Source organism: Mobula birostris, chromosome 5, assembly GCF_030028105.1.
Source record: "Mobula birostris isolate sMobBir1 chromosome 5, sMobBir1.hap1, whole genome shotgun sequence".
Lineage (NCBI taxonomy): Eukaryota > Metazoa > Chordata > Chondrichthyes > Myliobatiformes > Myliobatidae > Mobula > Mobula birostris.
In genome coordinates, this window is record NC_092374.1 from 168,820,365 (window position 1) to 168,843,692 (window position 23,328).

General features: G+C 45.0%; 1 protein-coding gene across 7 annotated transcripts in view; it reads left to right on the forward strand.

The window, feature by feature from the left end:
* farp1 (FERM, RhoGEF (ARHGEF) and pleckstrin domain protein 1 (chondrocyte-derived)) overlaps positions 1-23,328 on the forward strand; it is a 263,668-nt gene that overhangs the window by 185,839 nt on the left and 54,501 nt on the right. For all 7 annotated transcript variants that reach the window (XR_011886088.1, XM_072258822.1, XM_072258824.1 and 4 more), the window contains exons 14-16: positions 10,263-10,450; positions 11,218-11,307; positions 17,709-17,842. Coding sequence is in view for 6 of the 7 variants with exons in the window: in XM_072258822.1 (XP_072114923.1) it covers positions 10,263-10,450; positions 11,218-11,307; positions 17,709-17,842 (412 nt within the window). In the remaining variant the exon portion in view is untranslated. The remainder of the gene's footprint in view (positions 1-10,262; positions 10,451-11,217; positions 11,308-17,708; positions 17,843-23,328) is intronic.

Here is a 23,328-nt window from a genome sequence, read left to right on the forward strand (position 1 = left end):
CCCTGAGGATTTTGTATAAGATCATCCCTCATTGTTCTAAACTCCAAGGAATGAAGGCCCAGGGACTTGTAGTCAAAAATTTGTGGGGTCATCTTCTGCTCCTGAGAATTGGACAGGAACTCCAGTGGGGCTGACACTCCCCACTGCTGCTCTGGTAGAATTGGTACTGATTTATCATTGTCAACATGTACCGAGGTACAATGAAAAGCTTTTGTGTGTGTGCCATCCAGACAAACCATTCCATACTTGAGAACATCAAGGTAGTACAAAGGACAACAGTGTTATGCTTACAGAGAAGGTGCAGTGCAGGTAGATTACTGATGTGCAAGGGCAATAATGAGGCAGATTGGGAGATCGAGAGTTCATTCTTTCGCATACGAGAGGTCCATAACAGTGAAATCGAAGCCATCCTCGAGCCTGCTGCTACGTGTTCTCATTTTTTAAAATCTTCTGCCTGATGGAAGATGGAGTGGGGGGGGGTGGAAGAGAGAACGTCTGGTACAGCATGGGTCTTTGATTATGTTTGCTGCTTTCTCAAGGCAGTGGGAAGTGATTGAGTGATGGACTGGGCAGTGTCTACAACTCTCTGTCAGTTTGCACAATCTCGGGCAGAGCAGTTGCCACACTATGGCCGTGATGCTTCCAGGTAGAATGCTTTCTATGATGCATCTGAAAAATTTGGTAAGAGTCAACGGGGACGTGTCATTTTATTTCAGCCTTCTGAAGAAGTGGAGGTGTTAGTGTGCCTTTAACTGGGGCCCTGGTTTGCTCACTCAGGCAGACATAAATAAATCCCATGCCATTATTATGTCACTGTGGGGGCTTGGGGGCTCTCCTCATCTCCTAGCCAATAGTTAACCATCAAATAACAATAAAACTGACTCATTATAATAATTCACTAATCCTGTGACCATAAGAAGCAGAATTAGGCCATTCAATTCATTGGTTCTACATCAAATCATGGCTGATTTATTTTCCTTAACTTCATTTTTCTGCCTCCTCCCCATAACCATTAATATCTTTACTAATAAAGAACATCAACCTCCACTTGTATATACCCAATAACTTGGCCTTCACAGCCGTCTGTGAATTCCACAGATTCAACTCCCATTGGCTAAAGAAATTCTTCCTCATCTCTTTTCTAACATAATTGTAATGTAGTCGCTATTTATCACGTAATTAGAAGTTGAATTGGTTTATTGTTGTCACAGGTACCGACGTGTACTGTCCTATCTTCCTACCTTATAGTTTCATTAGGATTAGCAACCATACCTAAGGACTTTCATGTAAGTCATTTACATCAATTGTAAAAATATTCCCCAGCACCAGTCCTTCCTGTCATGAGGCGATCAAAACTCCACACAAATCCCTATCTAAATAGGTGCCCACTTCTCTGCCTGTCTGGCTTCACCAGAAGCCAAAAACTATCCCCTGCCCACAGGGGGTCAGGAGCTTTGGGTGTCACCTTCCACGCTGCTGTGACCATTCCCAGAGGATGGCTGGGCTGTGGTCAGCTCTCAACGCCAGCAGCTGCAGGGCGTATTGCCCACCATGGTACCGCGGTGGGCGAGCTAAACTGAGGGTCGAGATGAAGGCTCTGGGTACAGCAATCTAAGCAATGTGGCTCTCTGTGTCACTTGGCCCAGGCAAAATGTAACCCAGAGTGTGGGAGAACTGGGTGTCTGATGGGCAGTACTGAGGATATCCCAGCTGCCTGGGGAAAGAGCCAGTTGGACCCTATTCGAGATCCCATCCTAAGAACACACCATTTGCTCTGTCAGAAAGTCAAATCTAACATTAAAGGAGAAAGTTAGAAACCTTCTTTAAGTACAGTCTATCTCCAATCACTGATAAATCTGCTAAAAGGACCTCACCCCATCTTGACCCAAACCTACTGGAGAAAGAGCAGATATTATTCTCCAGGAACGTGAAGGCTTGCCTAGAACATATTCCACCAGGAGTGGAAGGTGTCAAACAAGGGCAATGCTGCTCCAGTCAATAAGGGTTCCATTTCGAGAGCAACTCTCCTTATATGTACTGCCATTGTCTTGCAGCTCCCACTGGGCAGGAGGCTGCCTGGATTGGAGAGCGTGTCTTATGAGGATAGGTTGAGGGAGGTTAGGGCTTTTATCTTTGGAGCGGAGGAGCATGAGAGGCCACTTGACAGAGGTGTAGAAGATGATAAGGGAGCGTAGATAGACTGGGCAGCCATTGCCCTTTTCTCTGGGCAGAACTGACTCACGTGAGAGTGGAGATAGGCACGTGGATGAAAGAAAAATGGCGGGTTATGTTGGAGGGAAGGGTTAGATTGATCTTGGAGTAGCTGAAAGGTCAGCACAACATCATGGGCTGAAGGGTCTGTACTGTTCTACAATCTATGTTTCATGTCCTCAGACTATAGTTAGGACCTTACCCAGTAAGCAGAGATGAAGCATGAAAGTCTCTGAACAAGAAACTTCCCTGTCCGTTCACAGCAACGGCAAGAAGTTCTGCTTTTCCCATGACGGACGATTAGTAGACGACACAATTGCAAGACCGGTAACAGGGAATGAATCCAATCGTCTGCTTAGTCAGCTGGTGGTCCCAGATTACATATGCGCAACTCCCCTTTGAGCAGCTTAATGAAAGCATATCTTTTACAAATGATTAAATAATTGTTTGGAAAGTTCCCGTCTGCAGCACATGTTGAGTTAATTGAGTTATTGCTTCACTGACTTACGTTCATTCTGGCGTTGCTTAGAGTTCGAAAACTAGTACGCAGAATGGAACTAGTCCCCAGAATGGGATGTGATTAAGTGGTGTAGAAGTTAATGTACATAAGGTGAACATGTAAATAATGCCTTTGTATCCCAGTAACGTCTCCCAGGATGAATTGTTAGGACAGCAGTCATGAGGGACATAGATAATAAGCTAAGTAGCCAAAGTCTTTTCCTATGGCTAGAGGATTGCAAAGTTGAAAGTGAAAGGGGAAAGATTTAAAGGAGACCTGAGGGGCAACTTTCCACAGAGAGGGTGGTGTGTATATGGAATGAGCTGCCAGAGGAAGTGGTTAGGGCAAGTACTGCTGGAACATTTGATAACAAACACCAGAAAATCTGCAGATGTTGGAAATTCGAGCAACCCACAAAATGCTGGAGGAACTCAGCAGGCCAGGCAGCATCTATGGAAAAGAGTACAGTTGATGTTTCAGGCCGAAACCCTTCCTCGGGGTCTTGATGAAGGATCTCAGCCTGAAGCGTCGACTGTGCTCTTTTCCATAGATGCTGCCTGGCTTGCTGAGTTCCTCCAGCATTTTATGTGTGTTGCATTGATAACATTTAATAGAGATTTTGACAGGTACATGCATAGGAAAGGTTTAGGGTGATGTAGGCCAAACACAGGCAAATGGGACTAGCACAGACCAGTTGGGCCGAAGGGCCTGTTTCTGTGCTACATACCTGTGATTGTAAAGCAGAATATTTGAACACAATTATGTTGCTTTCTGCAGGATCTTGCTGTTTTCAATTTGACTTGTTCAAAGGTACTATATTGGCTGTAAGGCACTTAGGAACGTTATGAAGTATTGACAGGGGCTATAGCAATGCATGTCTTTTTAAAGACCAAAGTAGAATTTTATCCCCTCCCTCAATCTTCACCCTTTTATGTAGTGAAGTTTATTTGTTCCGTATCTTCAGCTTTTACCACTGCCGTCACTTCATTTCCTCCTCCTGTTGGGTTAAAGCCATCCTGATACAGGACTATCTGTGACCTTTTCCTGTCAATCACAATTGGTTTACTGCCATTTATCGTTAGTGAATTAAATTCAGTCGTTCTCCCCAATTTGCCTCTCCCGCTGAGCGGCGGGATCCATAATCATCTCTTGGACTGAAAAACAGTCTACTTCTGATTTTTGTGCATTAGTCTGATCAGTCTTTACAGTTGCGATGGACGGGCATCTCTCCTGTTGAATCTTCTGAATATTTTATATCTGCAGAGTTCACCTTTATGCTGCATTGAACTTGGCACACTCATCTGCTGCAAAGAGCCTTGGCATTTTCCAGTTACTGTCTGTCTGGGTATTATCCCATACACTTGGCAGGAAGCTTTAAACAACTTGCAATAAGACATGGGCCAGTTCACAGATGTCATTATGTACAGTGACTATAGATGATCCAGTATTCTGCGAGTGCCAGTCCAGATTTACAGCATCTGCAGTCCCCCCTCTTTCTTAGTACCCTGCCTTATTGTAGTCAAGATTCAAGATTGTTTTTTGTCATTCTTCAGTACATGGGCGTAAAGGAGAATGAATTGATTGTTACTTCAGATCTGACGCCGAATAAAAAAAATAAAAAAGGCATAAAAACACAATAAATATAAAAGCAATTCTATAAAACACAATGTATAAGAAACAGTAAAATGGCAGTGCGTAGGAGGATGAAAGGTGCTGAGGGACTGTGGAGAGGAGTGGCTGATGTGGATGTAGTGGTGGTGGGGTGGGCTAATGGGGTGGAGGTGTTGGTCAGCCTGAGGACTTGGGGGAAGACTGCTGGTCCCGGCAATGGTCTGTAGCCTCTTCCCTGTTGGGACTGGGTCAGACAGTGTGGGTGGGGCCCTTCATGATATTGCTGGCCTTTTACGGGCACCTTTCTGTGTGTGTATGTGTGTATATATATATATATATATATATATATATATATATATATATCCTTGTGCGTAGATTTGCACTGTGAGTCACGTAGCCAGGTTCACTCGAGTATAATCCATACGTGCACTCCTCTGTAGGTCAGGACAGTAAAGGCTGCCGATGTTGGACTCAGGATGTTGACAGAATGGTGAAAGACCTTGATAGAATGGATGTGGAGAAGATATCTCCTATGATGGGAGTCTAAGACCAGAGGGCACAGTGTCAGAATAGAGGGGTGTCCTTTTAGGACTCCCTGTAGCCAGAGAGTGGTGAATCGGTGGAATTCTTTGCCACAGGCAGCTGTGGAGGCCAAGTCTTTATGTATATTTAAGGCATGAGTTCTTGATTGTTCAGGGCCTGAGAGGACACAGGGAGAGGAAGGAAATTGGGGCTGAGGGAAAAGTTGGATCAGCCATGATGAAATGGTGGAGCAGACTGGATGGGCCAAATGGCCTAACTCTGCTCCTATATTTTATGGTTTTATGAACTTGCACCTCTTGACTCCACAGATGCTGCATAAGCCAATGAGTTCCTCCAACAGTCTGGTTTTCCTTCCAAGGATCAAATCTGGTCTCAAGTTATTTAATCTCAAAGATCTGTATATATAAAAATAGATTCCGGCCATTATACATGCCACTTCTGGTGAAGAGTCAGTTTCTCCCTCTGCAGATGCTGAGTGTTTCCAGCACTTCCAGATCCTGAGCAGTGTTCTGGTTGTTCATTGTACCAGATGTTCAGGTGTTCTCTTGCAATGGCATGGAATCGTTCGAACCTATCTCGGCTCTGGTCAAAGGGGCTTCTGTGGATCTTCCCTCTGCCCATTGCCGACATTTTACACACATTTCTGAAAATCGAGAAATGACCCAAGAGTGAAGTCTGTGCCCGCACATTCACCATCTTTATACAGAGGGGACACACTAGTCTTATGGGCATCAGCACATGACCCAGTATTGACCATATGATATGGTCATATTCATCGTCTGGACTTTGGACTCAAAGACCAACTAGGTCTAAGAAATAAATCTGGAGTACAAAACTCAAATCAGTTAATTAGCAGCTTGAAGCAAAACACAGCCGGTTTACTAATGTCCTGCTTCCACCTGGTCAGGCAGCATCCGTGAATGAAAATGGACACTTGCAAATTCAGGTTGAGGTCCTTCAACTAGACCCAAATTGTTGACTGTTGAGTTCCCTCCACAGGTGCTGCCTGACTTGCTGAGTTCCTCCAGCATTTTCTGTGCTGCTCAGTTGCCTTGTGTCTTCACTCAACTTTCATCAGATCTAACTGGCACGAAACTCCAGACTCAAGCCTTGTTGATGGCTCCTGAGTCTTGTAAAGATACTCCCTCAGACCCACCATTGACTGAATAAACTGCCCTTAATACCCCTGAGTTTCTTCAAAACAATCGCTCAATCAGAATCAGAATCAGCTTTAATATAACTGGTATATGCCATGAAATTTGTTGTTTTGTGGCAGCAGTACATTGCCAAACATAATAATAAAAACTATAAATTATAATAAGCAGATATATATAAAATTATTGTGCTGGAAGAGAGGAGAAAATACTGGGGTAGTGTTCATGGGTTGGTTGTCCATTCAGAAATCTGATGGTGGAGGGGAAGAAACTGTTTCTGAAACACTGAGTGTCTGTCTTCAGGCTCCCGATGGTAGTGATGAGAAGTGGGCATGTGGAACAATGGATGCTGCCTTTATAGGCTTCATATTTTGAAGGTGTCCTGGACGCTGGGAAGGCTAGCGCCCATGATGAAGTTGGTTGAGTTTATAACTTTCTGCAACTGTTTCCAATCCTGTGCAGTGGCCCCTCCATACCAGTTGGAGATGCAACCAGTTGCAATGCTCTCCACGGTGCATCTGTAGAAATTTACGAGCCAATTCTCCTCAAACTCTTAATGAAATATAACCTCCATCAAGCCTTTGCAAATGCATCAGAGAGAGATAGATTCTCAGAGATGTTGACCCCCAGGAACTTGAAACTGCTCACCCTTTCCACTTCTAATCACTTGATGAGTACTGGTGTGTGTTCCTTCGACTTCCCCTTCCTGAAGTCCACAATCAATTCCTTGGTCTTACTGACGCTGAGTGCATGGTTGTTGCTGCAACACCACTCAACCAGCTGTCTGTCTCACTCCTGTACGCCTCCTCGTCACCACCTGAATTTCTGACAGCAATAGTTGTGTCATCGGCAAATTTATAGATGGCGTGTGAGCTGTGCCTAGCCACACACCCTTGGGTGCAGGGAGAGCAGAGCAGTGGGCTAAGCACCCAACCCTGAGGTGCGCCGGTGTTTACTGTCAGCAAGAAGGAGATGTTATTTCCCATCCGCACAAACTGTGGTCTCCCAGTGACAAAGTCAAAGATCCAGTTGCAGAGGGAAGTATCGTTCAATTGACAAGGAGTTAAAATCAGAATCAGATTTATCACTGACATATGTCATGAAATCTGTCATTTTTACAGCAGCAGTACAGTGCAATACATATGAGTAAGTGGCTAAATAAATAGATAATGTGAAAGAGAATAACAAGGTTATGTTCCTGGACCACACAGAAATCTAATGGTGGACGGGAAGAGGTTGTTCCTGAATCACTGAGTGTGGGTCTTCAGGCACCTGTACCTCCTTCCTGATAGTAATGAATGTCATATATCCCAGCACGGCAACAGACCACCATGAGTATCTGGTTTTTCCCATGTACAAGGCTGATATTGCCCTCTCTTAAGTTTAAATTTATTGTCACAGGCACATGTTACCCAGGGTATAAATACCATGAACGATAGCCTTTTGCTGCAGCAGCATAGTACATTATATACATGACAAAAGTAGATTTAAATTGGCATAAATTATGCATAACATTTCTGTAATTCTGCGAAATGAGAGGAAATCTCTTCACCCTGAGGATGGTAAGTCTTTAAAATTGTCTACCCAAGCAGACAAGTATTGTCTGACAGGTCATTGAGTATATTCATGATCAAGGGCTGTAGATCTTTGGTTGTTGAGATATATCAGATTAATGATCATATTGAATGGCAGTACAGACACAAAGGGCTGAATGACCCGGACCTACTTCTACTTCCAATAGTGTTACGCTCTTTTCCTTTTTTAATATTGTATGTTATATTGAAGAGGAAATGATTTAATTCTCCTTTGAAGAATAATGGCATCAGGAATGGCTCTGACAACCCTGAGGACTGATTATTCACTGCCAGATATAATGTGCAGCTGCAATCTCCAAAATTAATTTGCAGAACTTACAAAGAAAATTGTCATTTGTTTCTTTTATGGCATGAGTGCAGAGAAAGGTATTCCAGTGTGGTTCCAGGGCTGCCCAACCTGGTGCCTTAGCGGTATTGGTCTATGGCATAAAAAAGATTAGGAACCCCTGATCCGGACCTAATATGCATTGCAACACACACAAAATGCTGGAGGAACTCAGCAGGCCAGGCAGCATCTTCGGTAGGACTGGAGAAAAAAAGGTGAGGAGTAGATTTGAAAGGTAGGGGGAGGGGAGAGAGAAACGCCAGGCGATAGGTGAAACTTGGAGGGGGAAGGATGAAGCAAAGAGCTAGGAAGTTGATTGGACAAAGAGACAGAAGGCCTTGGAAGAAAGAAGAAAGGGGGATGGGGGGGGTTGGAGGAGCAGCAGAGGGAGGCGATGGGTGGACAAGGAAATAACATGAGAGAGGGAAAGGGGATGCGAAATGGTGAGGGCAGGTGGAGGCATTGCTGAAATTTTGAGAAATCGGTGTTCGTGCTGTCAGGTTGGAGGCTACCCAAACAGAATATAAAGTGTTGTTCCTCCAACCTAGGTGTGGCCTTATTCTGGCAGTGGAGGTGGTCATGGATGGACATATGGGAATGGGAAGTGGAATTCAAATGGGTGGCCACTGGGAGATCTCGCTTGTTCTGGCAGATGAAACGTAGATGCTCGGCAAAGCAGTCTCCCGATCTACGTCGGGTCTCACCGATATACAAGAGGCCACACTGGGAGCCTCACCAACGTACAAGAGGCCACACCCTCCAAGTTTCACCTATTGCCTGGCATTTCTCTCCCCCTCTCCCCACCTTTCAAATCTACTCCTCGGCTTTTTTTTCCTCCAATCCTGCCGAAGGGTTTCGGCCTGAAATGTCAACTGTACTTTTTTTCCATAGATGCTGTCTGGCCTGCTGAGTTCCTCTTGCATTTTGTGTGTGTTGTTCGGATTTCCAGCATCGGCAGATTTTCTCTTGTTTCTAACATGCATTAAATTTGCTGGAAACATATGCCATATGACTGAGGGAAATAACTCAGAACAATTCCATTCTGAACTAATTTTCCATAAAACTTTTTCTTGCATCACCTGCCGCGAGTTATTACACTCACTTCGACATTGGAGAACTATTTACAGTAGCCAGTTTCCCCACTGGACCACATGGCTTTGGGATGTGGGATGGCACCAGAGCATCCAGAGCACACAGGGAGAACATGCAAACTCCACACTGACAGCACCTGAGGTCAGGACCGAACTCTGGTCTCTGGGTCTGTGAGACAATGGCTCTACTCGCTGCACCACTCTGCACTGATAGTTATGTGATGGAAATGCCTCTGGGCTCTGTGGGTGATTTCCTGGTTGTGCTTTACAACTAAGCCTCCCAGAACTGCACGTGCCTAAGATAGAACCAGGCTCAAGGACAGCTTTAACCCAGTCTAATCAGACTCTTTTAACAGACCTCTTGTATTACAAGATGATTCTTGACCTCATTACGATCTCGCACTTTATCATTTTACCTGCACTGCACTCTTTCTGTAGCTTTTACTGCATTACTTTATTCTGCATTGTTATTGCCTTGCCTTATTATAGCTCAATGCTCTGTGGAAGGACATGATCTGTGTGAATGCTATACAAGTCAAGCTTTTTACTGTATCTTGGTACACATGGAAATAATAATCCAATACCAAGATGTGGGGATGAGGTCTTGGACCTAACACAATATGTGAGCCCATTAACTTCAATTGGGATTGGTACCTGAAGAATCCTTTTTCTTCACATCTTCACCAGACCAGATGATTGTCCATTGCACTCCCTCCCCACTGCCACAGATGCTGCCTGACCCACCGAGTTCCTCCAGCAGATTGTTTGTTGCTCCAGATTCCAGCATCTGCTGTCTCTCGTGTCTCCATTTTGTAGGCAGAGCATGTTCAGACCAGCCCGTGTGATTGGATGCCCCCCCACCGTGAGGTCCATGGACCACAGGTTCAGACCAGCCCGTGTGATTGGATGATGCACCCCCCCCCCAGTGAGGTCCATGGACCACAGGTTCAGACCAGCCCGTGTGATTGGATGATGCACCCCCCCCCCCCCCCCAGTGAGGTCCATGGACCACAGGTTCATACCAGCCCGTGTGATTGGATGACCTCCCTGTGAGGTCCATGGACCATAGGTTCAGACCAGCCCGTGTGACCGGATGACCTCCCTGTGAGGTCCATGGACCACAGGTTCTCGCTTCAGGGAGCCGGAGGTTTCTAGATTGGCTGATTGATGTACGCAGCCAGTGGTGGCTCGGGGGTCTAGAAGGTGTGACGTGACTTGCTGTGCCTTTTGCAGTGTCCCTGGCATGCAGCCCTCATGTCTCGGAGCTCTCGCTGAATTCCCAGGCTGGGCCCGGTGTCCTGAACCTCTCCCTGTCTCCCAGCCTCAGCCCGGACGGCAGGACGCACTCACCATTGACCACACCCTTGCTGACGGACACCACTTGTGTCAAGGCCGACGAAGAGGAGGAAATGAGGAGGAAGGTAGGACGCTGGTTATCTCAACAGGCTAGAAAACCACTGAACTAAGTCCAGTGATTTCACATTTGAGCCACTTCGTACCTGAGCCAACCCCATCTCAGCCAAACTATATTATGTACTAAATTATTGCAGACTTTGGCTACCTGAAATCCATTATCATTTGGAATGAAATTAACTTGAATTTAAATTTCATTGGGAAAGTCAAAGTTGAATTTATTGTCATGTGCACAGATACATGTGTGCACAATGGGTAGTATCTACAATAGGGCTGCCTCCTGAAGGTGGCTTCTATCACTCAGAAGAGGGTTAACAACTGGCCAATCAATATTGAATTTATGGTTAGGCAACCTTAATGTTTTTCTATGAACAAGTTGGGCAGAGAATTATAATAAGCATGGATAGTTAACTTTAATTTGATAAGGGAACAGCAGAAATTCACCCATTAGCCAGTGCTAATCTCAGCCATAGATTGCTGGGTCACGCTCTAAGTCAGGAACAGTGAGCAGGTTGTTGGTGAGTTTTGTCTCACAGAGATTCCACGGCCTTCATTTTGACCACAAACATGAGAATTCTCAGAGGAAAATCACCCACAAAGATACTTTGATCCACATGTGTGTTTTTTTAAAGCCAGGTTTCAGTTCTGAGGGAGCCCTACGCCCAGCACTTGTGCTCACATGGTTCTCCCACTGTTGATTTGGGATGTGTGTGAAACTCTGGGTGACAAGGCCTGATTACACTAATAATGGAAGTTGTTGCTCTGATTCTCCCAGCGTTTCCCAGCCGACAAAGCCTACTTTATTGCCAAAGAGGTGTCCACCACCGAACGAACCTACCTGAAGGACCTTGAAGTCATCACAACGGTAGGTGCAGACCAGTTATTGGTGCTGTCACTGAACAGTCAGCTCCTGTTCGTGCTGGGTTGGGAGTTACGGAGATATACCATCTATGTCTGTTTGTGTCTATCTGCTTATCCCCTTTCTTAGTGGGTATATTGTGTGTTTGTGTGTTGCATGGTGTGTATGGGTACCCATGCCTTATGACTCCAAATCAAGCCTGTATATTTGAAGGCAAGTAGGGCAAGTCTGGCATCAGTGAAAGAAATGATGGGCTTGTCATCACCTTTCGACCCCAGTGCATTGGAAAAATGAGGTGTTACTAGGTTCTGGACAAAGGCAGAGGTTATGCAGAATATAGTATTTAAGCTTTTGACAGAACCATCATGTATAATCTGAAGGCAGATCTTAAATAAAATAGCAGAAATTTCCCAAGACGGTAAATCTGATTCTGATTACAATGCCATGCATTTTTATTCAAATTGCTTTGCCTTTTCTGAGAATCATTGCTCCTTCCGATGAAGTTAGTTGCACACAAGTTCCAAATTAGTGCAAGACAGGAAATTAAATAAATCAGATTCAATTTGACTCTTTCTCGATGAATTGTGTGTTTTGTTAGAGATGTTGTTCACAAAGGCTACAAATAACTCTCATCCTGTCATATGGTGAATAGAATCCACATTACAAATGCTTTTATGTCCTCATTCAGTGCTGAACTTAGAAGTTTTCTGTTTGCTCTAAATACATCAGGAGTTTGCAAGGTTGGAATTAAAACACAACATTGGACAATCCAGGGATAGTACAGGCCATGTTGGCTGGCGGGGTGGAGATATGTCTCCACCAAAGGAGTTGTAAGGCACTCCTTTCCTCTGCCAGCCTGTAGGCCATCCTTGGGCAAGGTGTAGCACCTGGTTAGCCCCCACTCTCCCAGCAGAGTCATGTGAAGCCATGCGAGCAGGTGGTGGATTGTTGTATGAGCAGCTGGTGTATATCACATGTCTTGGTTAAGCGACCTCTGACGCCAGGCAGACCATCTCTGAAGGGTACTGATAATGGCTGGGCTCACCCGCCTTGTAAGGACACAGCCCAGAAAAAGGCAATGGCAAAGCACTTCTGCAGGAAAAAATTGCCGGAAACAATCATGGTCATGGAAAGACCATGATCAGGATAGATCATCGTCAGGATAGATCTATAGAGCCTCTCAAAAGCAGAGGTGGAGGAGTATGCCTCATGATCAACTCTTGGTGCACAAATATGTATCAGTGCTGTCTCAATTCTGCTCACCAGACCTGGAATACCTAGCAGTAAAGTGCTGTCCTTTTCACCTACCACGGGAGCTCTCTGGAGTCATTTTGGTAGCAGTTTACATTCCACCTCAGGTGAACGTCAGGAATGTCAATCTGAGTAATAGGATCATCATGCATGAAACAGCGCATCCTAATGCCTTCACCATCATTTTGGGAGATTTTAATCAGGCCAGTCTGAAAAAAATCACTAAGCAACTACCATCAACAGATCACTTGCAATACCAGAGGAAACAACACACTGGACCATTGCTACACCACCATCAAGAATGCTTACCGTGCTATTCCATGTCCTCACTTTGGTAAGTCTGATCACCTGGCTGTACCTCTACTCCCTGAGTATAGGTGGAGACTGAAGACTGCAGCACCAGCAGTGACCAAGAAGGTATGGACAAGGGAAGCACAGGAGCGCCTACAGGACTGCTTTGAATCCGTGGACTGGACTGTATTCAGGGATTCATCTTCGAACCTGGATGAGTATGCTGCAGTTGTTACTGACTTCATTAAAACCTGTGTGGATGAGTGTGTGCCTACAACGACTTACTGTACATTCCCAAATCAAAAGTCATGGATGAACCAGGAGGTACGTTGTCTGCTGAAGGCTAGATCTGTGGCATTCAAGTCTGGTGACCCAGGTCTGTACCAGAAAACCAGGTGTAAGTTGTGGAGGGCCCTTTCAAGGGAAAAGAGACAATTTCAAATGAGATTGGAGGTGACGTAGGATGCACGGCAACTCTGGCAGGGACAACAAGACATTACTTTCTACAAACCCAATAGCATGAGTGGCAGCAATGCTTCACTACCAGATGAACTCAAAACCTTCTATTCCTGCTTTGAAAGGGAGAACACAACTACAGCTGTGAAGATCCCTGATGCGCCTGATGACCCTGTGATCTCTGTCTCAGAGGCCGATGTTAGACTGTATTTAAAGAGAGTGAACCCTCGCAAGGCAGAAGGTCCCGTTGGAGTACCTGGTAAGGCTCTGAAAACCTGTGCCAACCAACTAGCGGGAGTATTCAAGGACATTTTCAACCTCTCGCTGCCATGAGTGGGAGTTCCCACATGTTTCAAAAAGGCAACAATTATACCCAGTGCCTAAGAATAATAATGTGGGCTGCCTAATGACTATTGTCCAGTAGCACTCACATCGATGAAGCACTTTAAAAGGTTGGTTATGACTAGACTGAACTCCTGCCTCAGCAAGGACCTGGACCCATTGCAATTTGCCTATCGTCGCAATAGGTCAACGGCAGATGCAACCTCAGTGGCTCTCCACATGGCTTTAGACCACCTGGGCAACCCAAACACCTACGTCAGAATGCTGTTCACCGACTATAGCTAAACATTTAATACTATCATTCCTACAATCCTGATTGAGACATTGCAGAACCTGGGCCCCTGTACCTCCCTCTGCAGTTGGATCCTCGACTTCCTAATTGGAAGACCACAATCTGTGCGGATTCGTGATAACATCTCCTCGCTGACGATCAACACTGGCACACCTCAGGGGTATGTGCTTAGCCCACTGTTCTACTCTCTAGATACACATGACTGTATGGCTGGGCATGGCTCATATACCATCTATAAATTTGCTGACGATACAACCATTGTCAGTAGAATCTCAGGTGGTGATGAGAGGGCGTACAGGAGTGAGATATGCCAACTAGTGGAATGGTGCTGCAGCGACAACCTGGCACTCAATGTCAGTAAGACGAAAGAGCTGATTGTGGACTTCAGGAAGGGTAAGACAAAGGAACACATACCAATCCTCATAGAGGGATCAGAAGTGGAGAGAGTGAGCAGCTTCAAGTTCCTGGGTGTCAAGATCTCTGAGGAACTAACCTGGACCCAACATGTCGATGTAGTTATAAAGAAGGCAAGACAGTGGCTATACTTTATTAGGAGTTTGAAGATATTTGGCATGTCAACAAACACACTGGAAAAACTTCTGTAGTTGTACCATGGAGAGCATTCTGACTGTCTGGTATGGAGGGGCTACTGCACAGGACTGAAAGAAGCTGCAGAAGGTTGTAAATCTAGTCAGCTCCATCTTGGGTACTAGCCTACAAAGTACCCAGGACATCTTCAGGGAGCGGTGTCTCAGAAAGGCAGTGTCCATTATTAAGGACCTCCAGCACCCAGGGCATGCCCTCTTCTCACTGTTACCATCAGGTAGGAGGTACAGAAGCCTGAAGGCACACACTTAGTGATTCAGGAACAGCTTCTTCCCCTCTGCCACCCGATTCCTAAATGGACATTCAACCCATGAACACTACCTCTTTTTTTTTTAAACATAACAATATTTCTGCTTTTGCACTTTTTAAAAAATCTATTCAATATAAGTAATCGATTTACTTGTTTATTTATTTTTTTTTTCTCTCTGCTAGATTATGTATTGCATTGAACTACTGCTGCTAAGTTAACAAATTTCACGTCACATGCTGGTGATAATAAACCTGATTCTGATCACCCACATCATACGACACGGCACATAACAAACAAATGAACAGGTCCTTTATATCCCACATCAGTCTAATCCTTCCCTTCCACATAGCCCATAGCCCTTTATTTTACTTTCATCCATCAGCTGAGAGTTTCTTAAATATTCCTAGTGGTTCTGCCCCTACCAGTGTGTTGCGACTACCATTCTCTGTGTAAAAATGCTACACCTGACATTCCCCCCAGTACTTTCCATCAATCACCTTAAATTTATGTCCTCTCCTATTACTCATTGCTGCCCTGGGTAAAAGGTGCTGGCTGTCCACTCTATCAATGCCTCCTATCCTCTTGTACAGCTCCGTCAAGCCACCTCCTTTGCTGTAAAGAGAAAAGCCCTAGTTCACTCAACCTTTCCTCATATGACACACTCTCTAATCCAGGCAGTGTCCTGGCAGATCTCTCCTAACCATCTCTAAAGCTTCCACATCCTTTCTACAATGAGACGACCAGGAATAAACACTATACTCTAGGTGTATTCTAACCAGAGTTTTATAGAGTTGCAACATTACCTCACGGCTCTTGAACGCGATCCTCCAACTAGTGCCTTCTTAACCAGATATTCTGATTCCTGAAATCTGATGTTCTGATTCCTGATGTGAATTATGAATCAATAGCAGAGTTTAATTAGTTCCACTCAAGTTCACAAGTGCTGTCTTTTACATGTAACTGGGGAGAGGTTTGGCAGCAATGCAGTGCAAATCTTCCATGCATTCCTTCAGTGTTTTTGCTAGTGGGCAGCTGTCTCACCTCTGGTAATGGCATTGGTTTATTATTGTCATGTGTACTCTGATAAAATGAAAAGCTTTTGTTTTGTGTGCCATCCGGACAGATTATTCCATGCACAATTACCTCGAGGTAATGGACAGAAAGCAGAGTATGTATTCTGGTTACACAGAAAGTGCAATGCAGGTAGACAAATAAGGTACGAGAACCACCATGAGGTAGATTGAGAGACCAAGAGTTTACCATTTCCTCTCCAGAGACTGAGCTTTGGCTTGTTCTGAGAACCATTACAGACCTGCAAGTTGTTCCTTTTTCAGTAATTTCACAGACTTAGACCTTTGCACATGGCTTCCAGTAGTATGGGAAAAGGATTAAGCTAATTCAACCCCTTATTCGCCCGTGAACTGACCTGCTTGGAGCCAAGGATGGGCCTGGCCCTATATTAACACAGGAACAACAGAGCTAATCGGGGTGATCCCCGAGAACATTGATGGGAAGTTGCTGGCTTCTGTGTCCAGGGTAACACTTGTGTCGTGGAGATACATGCTTTCAACAAAAAAAACTGAAAATGTTAAAATAACTTGAAATTTGATAACTATTCAACACCACATGTAAAAGTCCCTTTCCCAAATTAGTCTTCAATTCTCCTCCTTGAGTATGTGAGGTTATTCCTCTGTGTCTGGAAGATTTGTTTCAGTTGAGGGTTTTAAAAAAAGTTTTAAGAAGTCAGCAGAGACAGAGAAACTGGTCGGTGATGTCCAGAACAGGTAGATCGTTAAACTGGAACCCAGCCATTCAGGAATCTCAGATATCAGGAATCAGGATATTAAATATCAAAAATCAGACATCAGATTTCAGGGTATCAAATTCAGGAATCAGGGCATTAGATATTTGGAATCAGGACATCTGACATCAGGAATCAGGGCACCAAATACAAAGACTCAGACATTGGGAATCAGGGTATCAGAAATAAAGATATCTGAGGTTTGGATATTAGAAGTCTTTCAAACAGAGGACAGTGGGAATCTGGGACTGTTCCACCCAAAATATTCAATATGTCAAGACTGAGGCTGAACAGTTTTTGCTGGTTTGGGAGATTCAAGGTTATGGAACCCAGCCAGGGAGATGGTGACAAGGTCCAGATGAATGAGGATCTAACTGGCCCTACTCCTGACTGTGTATCCATAGAGCGAGGGGTGGAGACGAAGGACAGAGATGGGTTGAAGAAGAAGTTGGATAAAGATACCCAGGATGGAGGGAAGGGGTGTTTGAGAAGGCTGCAAATGGCAGGAGATGGATGAGGCCTGCTGACTTGTTTCTGGGCAGTGTCTGTGTAACGCCGCCGCCTCCAGGAAGTCACCCAAGGGTCATGCACCCCTCCAGTTCCAATGATTGAGAGGCATCTGATTTCCATTCAGACTCCGTCTGAAACAGTGGTTGAGTTGGAACTTGCAAAGGAATATTTTAACTCTGACCCCTACCATACCTTCCCTTTCATTCCGTCTTCTCACTGAGGGAATTGGAATTGGTTTATTATTGTCACATGCACCAAAGTACAGGGGAAAGCTTATCTTGCATGCTACTCATACAGATCAATTAATTGCACAGAGCACTGAGGAAGAGCTAAGTAAACCAATAACAATGCAGAATAAAGTGCAGTGCAGAGCAGATAAACAATAAGGTCATAATGAGGTAGTTTGGGAAGTCAAAGGTTGTATAATGCATTTTTTGTAATGTATTAAACCATACAAATGAAAGGAAAGGGATTGAAAATTATCTTGGATCTGATGACAAGTTTAAAGTGCGTTGGTGAATGTATGTTCTTTACTCTCAATCTCAAGTGGAGTCTATGTAACCAGCGGTTGCACTTCACAGTCCATCCTTGATTTCTTTCTCTCTCAGTCTTTCCAGAGTGCTGTGACCAGAGACGATGTCATGCCGGAACAGTTGAAGACCATGATCTTCTCCAACTTTGAGCCTCTCCACAAGTTTCACACCGGCTTTCTGAGAGAAGTTGAACAAAGGCTCGCTCTGTGGTAAGATGTGTGCTGGGGTGAGTCCTCTTACACGTTTATTGGTAAATCCCCACTAACCAGCCCCTTCCTGCCCCCACTCCCTCTACCCCACAGGTCATTCACAGAGCATTGCTCCTGGGATTTTCTACCTGACTGAAATTAGGAAATTAGGCTACAGAACCCCCCTGACACAGAAACAAAGAGACATCAGTTGAAGGAGAATAAAATCCTGGAATCTCTATCAACATTCATACAGTAAAGCCATGCAAGTTTAACCCTTTCCAAGGGTCGTGGAATCAAGAATGAGAGGGCTTAGGTTTAAAGTGAGAGAGGAAAGATTTAATAGGAGGATGTTTTTGCACAAAGGATGATATGTACGTGGAATGAGCTGCCAGAGGAAGTGATAGACACAGGTATAATAACCACTTTAAGACACTTGGACAGTTACATGGGTAGGAAAGGTTTAGAGGTTCACAGGCCAAAGCAGGCAAATGGGACTAGCTTAGGTGGCGTGAACCAATTGGGGTGAAGGACCTAGTTCCGTCCTGCATCTCTTGGTGGGTAAACATAACACACAAGAAAATCCTGAAAATGCTGGAAATCTGGAATAAAAATGGAAATGCTGGAGATAGCAAGTTGGGTAGCTTTGTTGGAGAGAGGAGATCCCTGCTGCCACTACCTGTCATCTTACTGCCCCTCCTCAGACCACCAATCACCTCTGAATCCTTACACGGCACTCCCCTGCTCTTTATACTGGCCACCGCGCCTCACCACTCTCAAGTGCTATTGCAGGGTTTCGACCCAAAACGTTGACAATTCAACATTCAAGGTAAACTTATCATCAAAGTACATAGGTGTCACCATGCACTACCTTGAGATTCATTTTCTTGCAGGCATTCACAGTAGAATAGAAATACAAAAGAATCAATGAAAAGCTGCACACAAAAACTGACAATCAATTTGCAAGAGAACACAAACTGCAATAAAATTAAGTAAATAATTTAACTTAAATAATAAGTTTGCTGATGACACTAAAGTTGGAGGTGTTGTGGATAGTGTGAAGGGCTGTCAGAGGTTACAGCGGGAAATTGATAGGATGCAAAACTGGGCTGAGAAGTGGCAGATGGAGTTCAACCCAGATAAGTGTGAAGTGGTTCATTTTGGTAGGTCAAATATGATGGCAGAATATAGTATTAATGGTAAGACTCTTGGCAGTGTGGAGGATCAGAGGGATCATGAGGTCCGAGTCCATAGGACGCTCAAAGCAGCTGCGCAGATTGGCTCTGTTGTTAAGAAGGCGTACGGTGTATTGGCCTTCATTAATCGTGGAGTGGAATTTAGGAGCTGAGAGGTAATATTGTGACTATATAGGACCCTGGTCAGACCCCACTTGGAGTACTGTGCTCAGTTCTGGTCGCATCACTACAGGAAGGATGTGGGATCTATAGAAAGGGTGCAGAGGAGATTTACAAGGATGTTGCCTGGATTGGGGAGCAGGCCTTATGAAAGCAGGTTGAGTGAACTCAGCCTTTACTCCTTGGAGCGACAGAGGATGAGAGGTGACCTGATAGAGATGTATAAGATGATGAGAGGCATTGATCGTGTGGATAGTCAAAGGCTTTTTCCCAGGGCTAAAATGGTTGCCACAAGAGGGCACAGGTTTAAGGTGCTTGGGAGTAGGTATAGAGGAGATGTCAGGGGTAAGTTTTTTTCACAGAGAGTGGTGAGTGCATGGAATGGGCTGCTGGCAATGGTGGTGGAGGCGGATAAGATCAGGTCTTTTAAGAGACTTTTGGATAGGTACATGGAGCTTAGCAAAATAGAGGGCTATGGGTAAGCCTAGTAATTTCTAAGGTAAGGACATGTTCGGCACAACTTTGTGGGCTGAAGGGCCTGTATTGTGCTGTAGGACTTCTATGTTTCTAAATAAATAATACTGAGAAGATGAGTTGTGGAATCCTTGAAAGTAAGGTTGTGGAATCAGCTCAGGAGCCTGATGACTGAAGGATAAATAACTGTTCCTCAACCTGGTGGTGTGGGACCTAAGACTCCTGTAAGTCCTTCCCGATGACAGCAGCAAGAAGAGAGCTGGATGGAAGGAGTCCTTGCTGATGGAAGATGCCTCCTTGTGGCAATGCTCCTTGTAGATGTGCACAGTGACGGGGAAGGCTGTGCCTGTGATGGACTGGTCTGTATCCACCACTTTCTGTAGGCTTTTCTGTTCACGGCCTTTGGTGTTTCCATACCAGAATGTGACACAACCAGTCAGGATACTCTGTCCCCCCACAGTTGCAGTCCAGCCTTCTGAGTTGCTCCAGCACCTGCCATCTCTTGCGTCTCCACAAAAAAAAATAGCCATCAGTGTGAGGGCCACCTTGACTGTCTTTCCCACTCTTTTTTAGCCACATAAACCCTTTGTAAATGATCGTTTGCCGAACAGTCGCCAGTACTTGGGAACAGGAAATCCCCGAACATGAGACCAGCTGCAACGGATGCCTTGGTCTGAAAGGAGTGTGAAAATGTTCTTGCAACCCTCAGTGCAGTCTTGCATGGTCAACACATTCCAGATGTTGTACAGCTGTGGACTGGAGAGCACTTTGGCTTTTATACAGTAATTGATCAAATTAACAGCACCAAGGTACCCATGGTCAGGCACTTGGAAGCATACTAATTTATTGGGGTATTCTGTGTGACTCCCAGTGCGTTGCAAATGATTTGCAAATATTCATCGTGAAACTTTAATTGGAACGCTATTTTTAGCTGCTAAGTTTCAGCTAATGATCATCTTACATCAAAAACATGAAGATGATGGTAATGAATTATATTCTGAGTTATATTTAAAAATAATACGCAAAGCAAAATGTTATACATTTGCGTAGAAGACAAAATGTTTGTAAACATCCATGCTCAATTGTGATGAAACAAAGATCCCTTTTAGCAAAAGCTTTTTATACATTATTCACTTTTCCCCCCTGCTTTTTCTTTCCCGTAAATGAATGCATTTAGATAGCACTTTAACACAGCAAGAAGCCTCACAATATGCTTCTTGGGAATGTAATCGAAGATTAGCATTGAGCCATATAATGGGACCAAGGGTCAGAAACGTGGGAAGAAGTTGGTTTAAGGTGTGTCTTGATAAATTGGTTTGTTATTGTCGTATGTACCAAGGCACGTTGAAAAAAATTCTCCTGCATGCCACCCAGACACGTTAGCTGTGTACATACATCTATTGATGCTTCTGGACACATCTTCAGTGATGTTCCTGGAATCATCAGATGTTTCGGGTCTTTCAACATCATACAACCTCCTCCAGGTGACCCAGCCGGGGCTGATCAGACCCCAGCTTGTGTCCAGGTGGCTAGCTACTTATGACTCCATGGCTCCCCTCTTTTGAGCCACAGCCATCTTGAGGCCCTCTCTGCCGCATCGGTGGTACTGTGGATGGCTCTCCTCTTCCTCTCTCCCTCGATGCCCAAAATGCTGAAGGCCCTAACTAAAGAGCGGGCTAAAAACAGTACAGTGAGGCAGTACAAGGGAAAACAACAAAGAGAACGCAGAATAAAAGTTACATTTACCGAGGAAGTGCAGGGCAGGCGGACAATCGGGTATAAAGTAGTAACACGGCAGACCGTGAGGTTAAGAGTCTACCTCATCAGACAAGGGGATCTGTTCAATAGTCTTGTAACAGCAGGGTAGGAGCTGTCCTCGAGCCTGGTGGTACGTGCTTTCAGGCTTTTGTGTCTTCTGCCCGATGGGAGAGAGGAGAAGAGAGAATGTCCTCATTAAAGGGTAGGGTCTTTGAATATGTTGACTGTTTTACTGGGGCAGCGATCTGCAGACAAGAGAGGCAGAGGTTTAGGCAGAAGTTTGGGTTTACATGCTGAAGGTACGGATGCTAATGGTGAGTAATTCAATGTGCAGTGGAGCCAAAGAGCAGAATTGACGTTGGATGGCAAGAGGAGGTGACACAGGAAAGAGGATTGTGAACCGAGGATAAGAATGTAATCGGAGATTGGATAACTGGGAATCAGTGCAACTGTGAATGTGAGTGTGCTAGTGGGATTGACTTGGGACATGAGGAGCAGAGGTTTCATAGCCCCACGTGTATAGAGGTAGAATGTGATGGAATTGTCACGGCTGGAGTTAACAGAAACAAGTCTCAGCAGCTGAGGCTGAGGCCAAATTGGCCAGGTGATGGTGTTGGAGAAGGTGATGTTAGTGAACGTGTGGGTAAAAGATCAGAAACTCAGCTCAGGTTTAAAAGTGCCGCCAAAGTCTCGTAGAGTTTCAGACTTTGGTTAACCAAGTTAGTTTCCAAAACCTCAGTAGGATGCTGGATGTGAGGCTTGACGGGTCTGTTGCTGGCCACTGGACTATCATAGTAAACAATCACAGATAATAAGTACAGGAGCAGAAAAAGCTGCAAATGCTTGGCAAGTTTGTGAAGAGAGAGTGACAGAGTTTATCCCTGATCAGAAAGGCTTTAAATCCCTTTGTTTCTTTCTGCAACAAAGATCCAACCAAATCCCTCAACCAAAACTCTCATCTGGTTGGGTGAAATCATTCCTAAACCAAACAACTCACTCTTTTTTAAACGCAAACAACAGGAATTCTGCAGATGCTGGAAATTCAAGCAACACACATCAAAGTTGCTGGCGAACGCAGCAGGCCAGGCAGCATCTGTAGGAAGAGGTGCAGTCGACGTTTCAGGCCGAGACCCTTCGTCAGGACTAACTGAAGGAAGAGTTAGTAAGAGATTTGAAAGTGAGAGGGGGAGGGGGAGATCCAAAATGATAGGAGAAGACAGGAGGGGGAGGGATAGAGCCAAGAGCTGGACAGGTGATAGGCAAAAGGGGATATGAGAGGATCATGGGACAGGAGGTCCGGGAAGAAAGACAAGGGGGGGGGACCCAGAGGATGGGCAAGAGGTACGTTCAGAGGGACAGAGGGAGAAAAAGGAGAGTGAGAGAAAGAATGTGTGCATAAAATAAGTAACAGATGGGGTACGAGGGGGAGGTGGAGCCTTAGCGGAAGTTAGAGCAGTCGATGTTCATGCCATCAGGTTGGAGGCTACCCAGACGGAATATAAGGTGTTGTGAGGAACAACACCTTATATTCCGTCTGGGTAGCCTCCAACCTGATGGCATGAACATCGACTGCTCTAACTTCCGCTAAGGCTCCACCTCCCCCTCGTACCCCATCTGTTACTTATTTTATGCACACATTCTTTCTCTCACTCTCCTTTTTCTCCCTCTGTCCCTCTGAACGTACCTCTTGCCCATCCTCTGGGTCCCCCCCCCCCGTCTTTCTTCCCGGACCTCCTGTCCCATGATCCTCTCATATCCCCTTTTGCCTATCACCTGTCCAGCTCTTGGCTCTATCCCTCCCCCTCCTGTCTTCTCCTATCATTTTCGATCTCCCCCTCCCCCTCCAACTTTCAAATCCCTTACTCACTCTTCCTTCAGTTAGTCCTGACGAAGGGTCTCGGCCTGAAACGTCGACTGCAC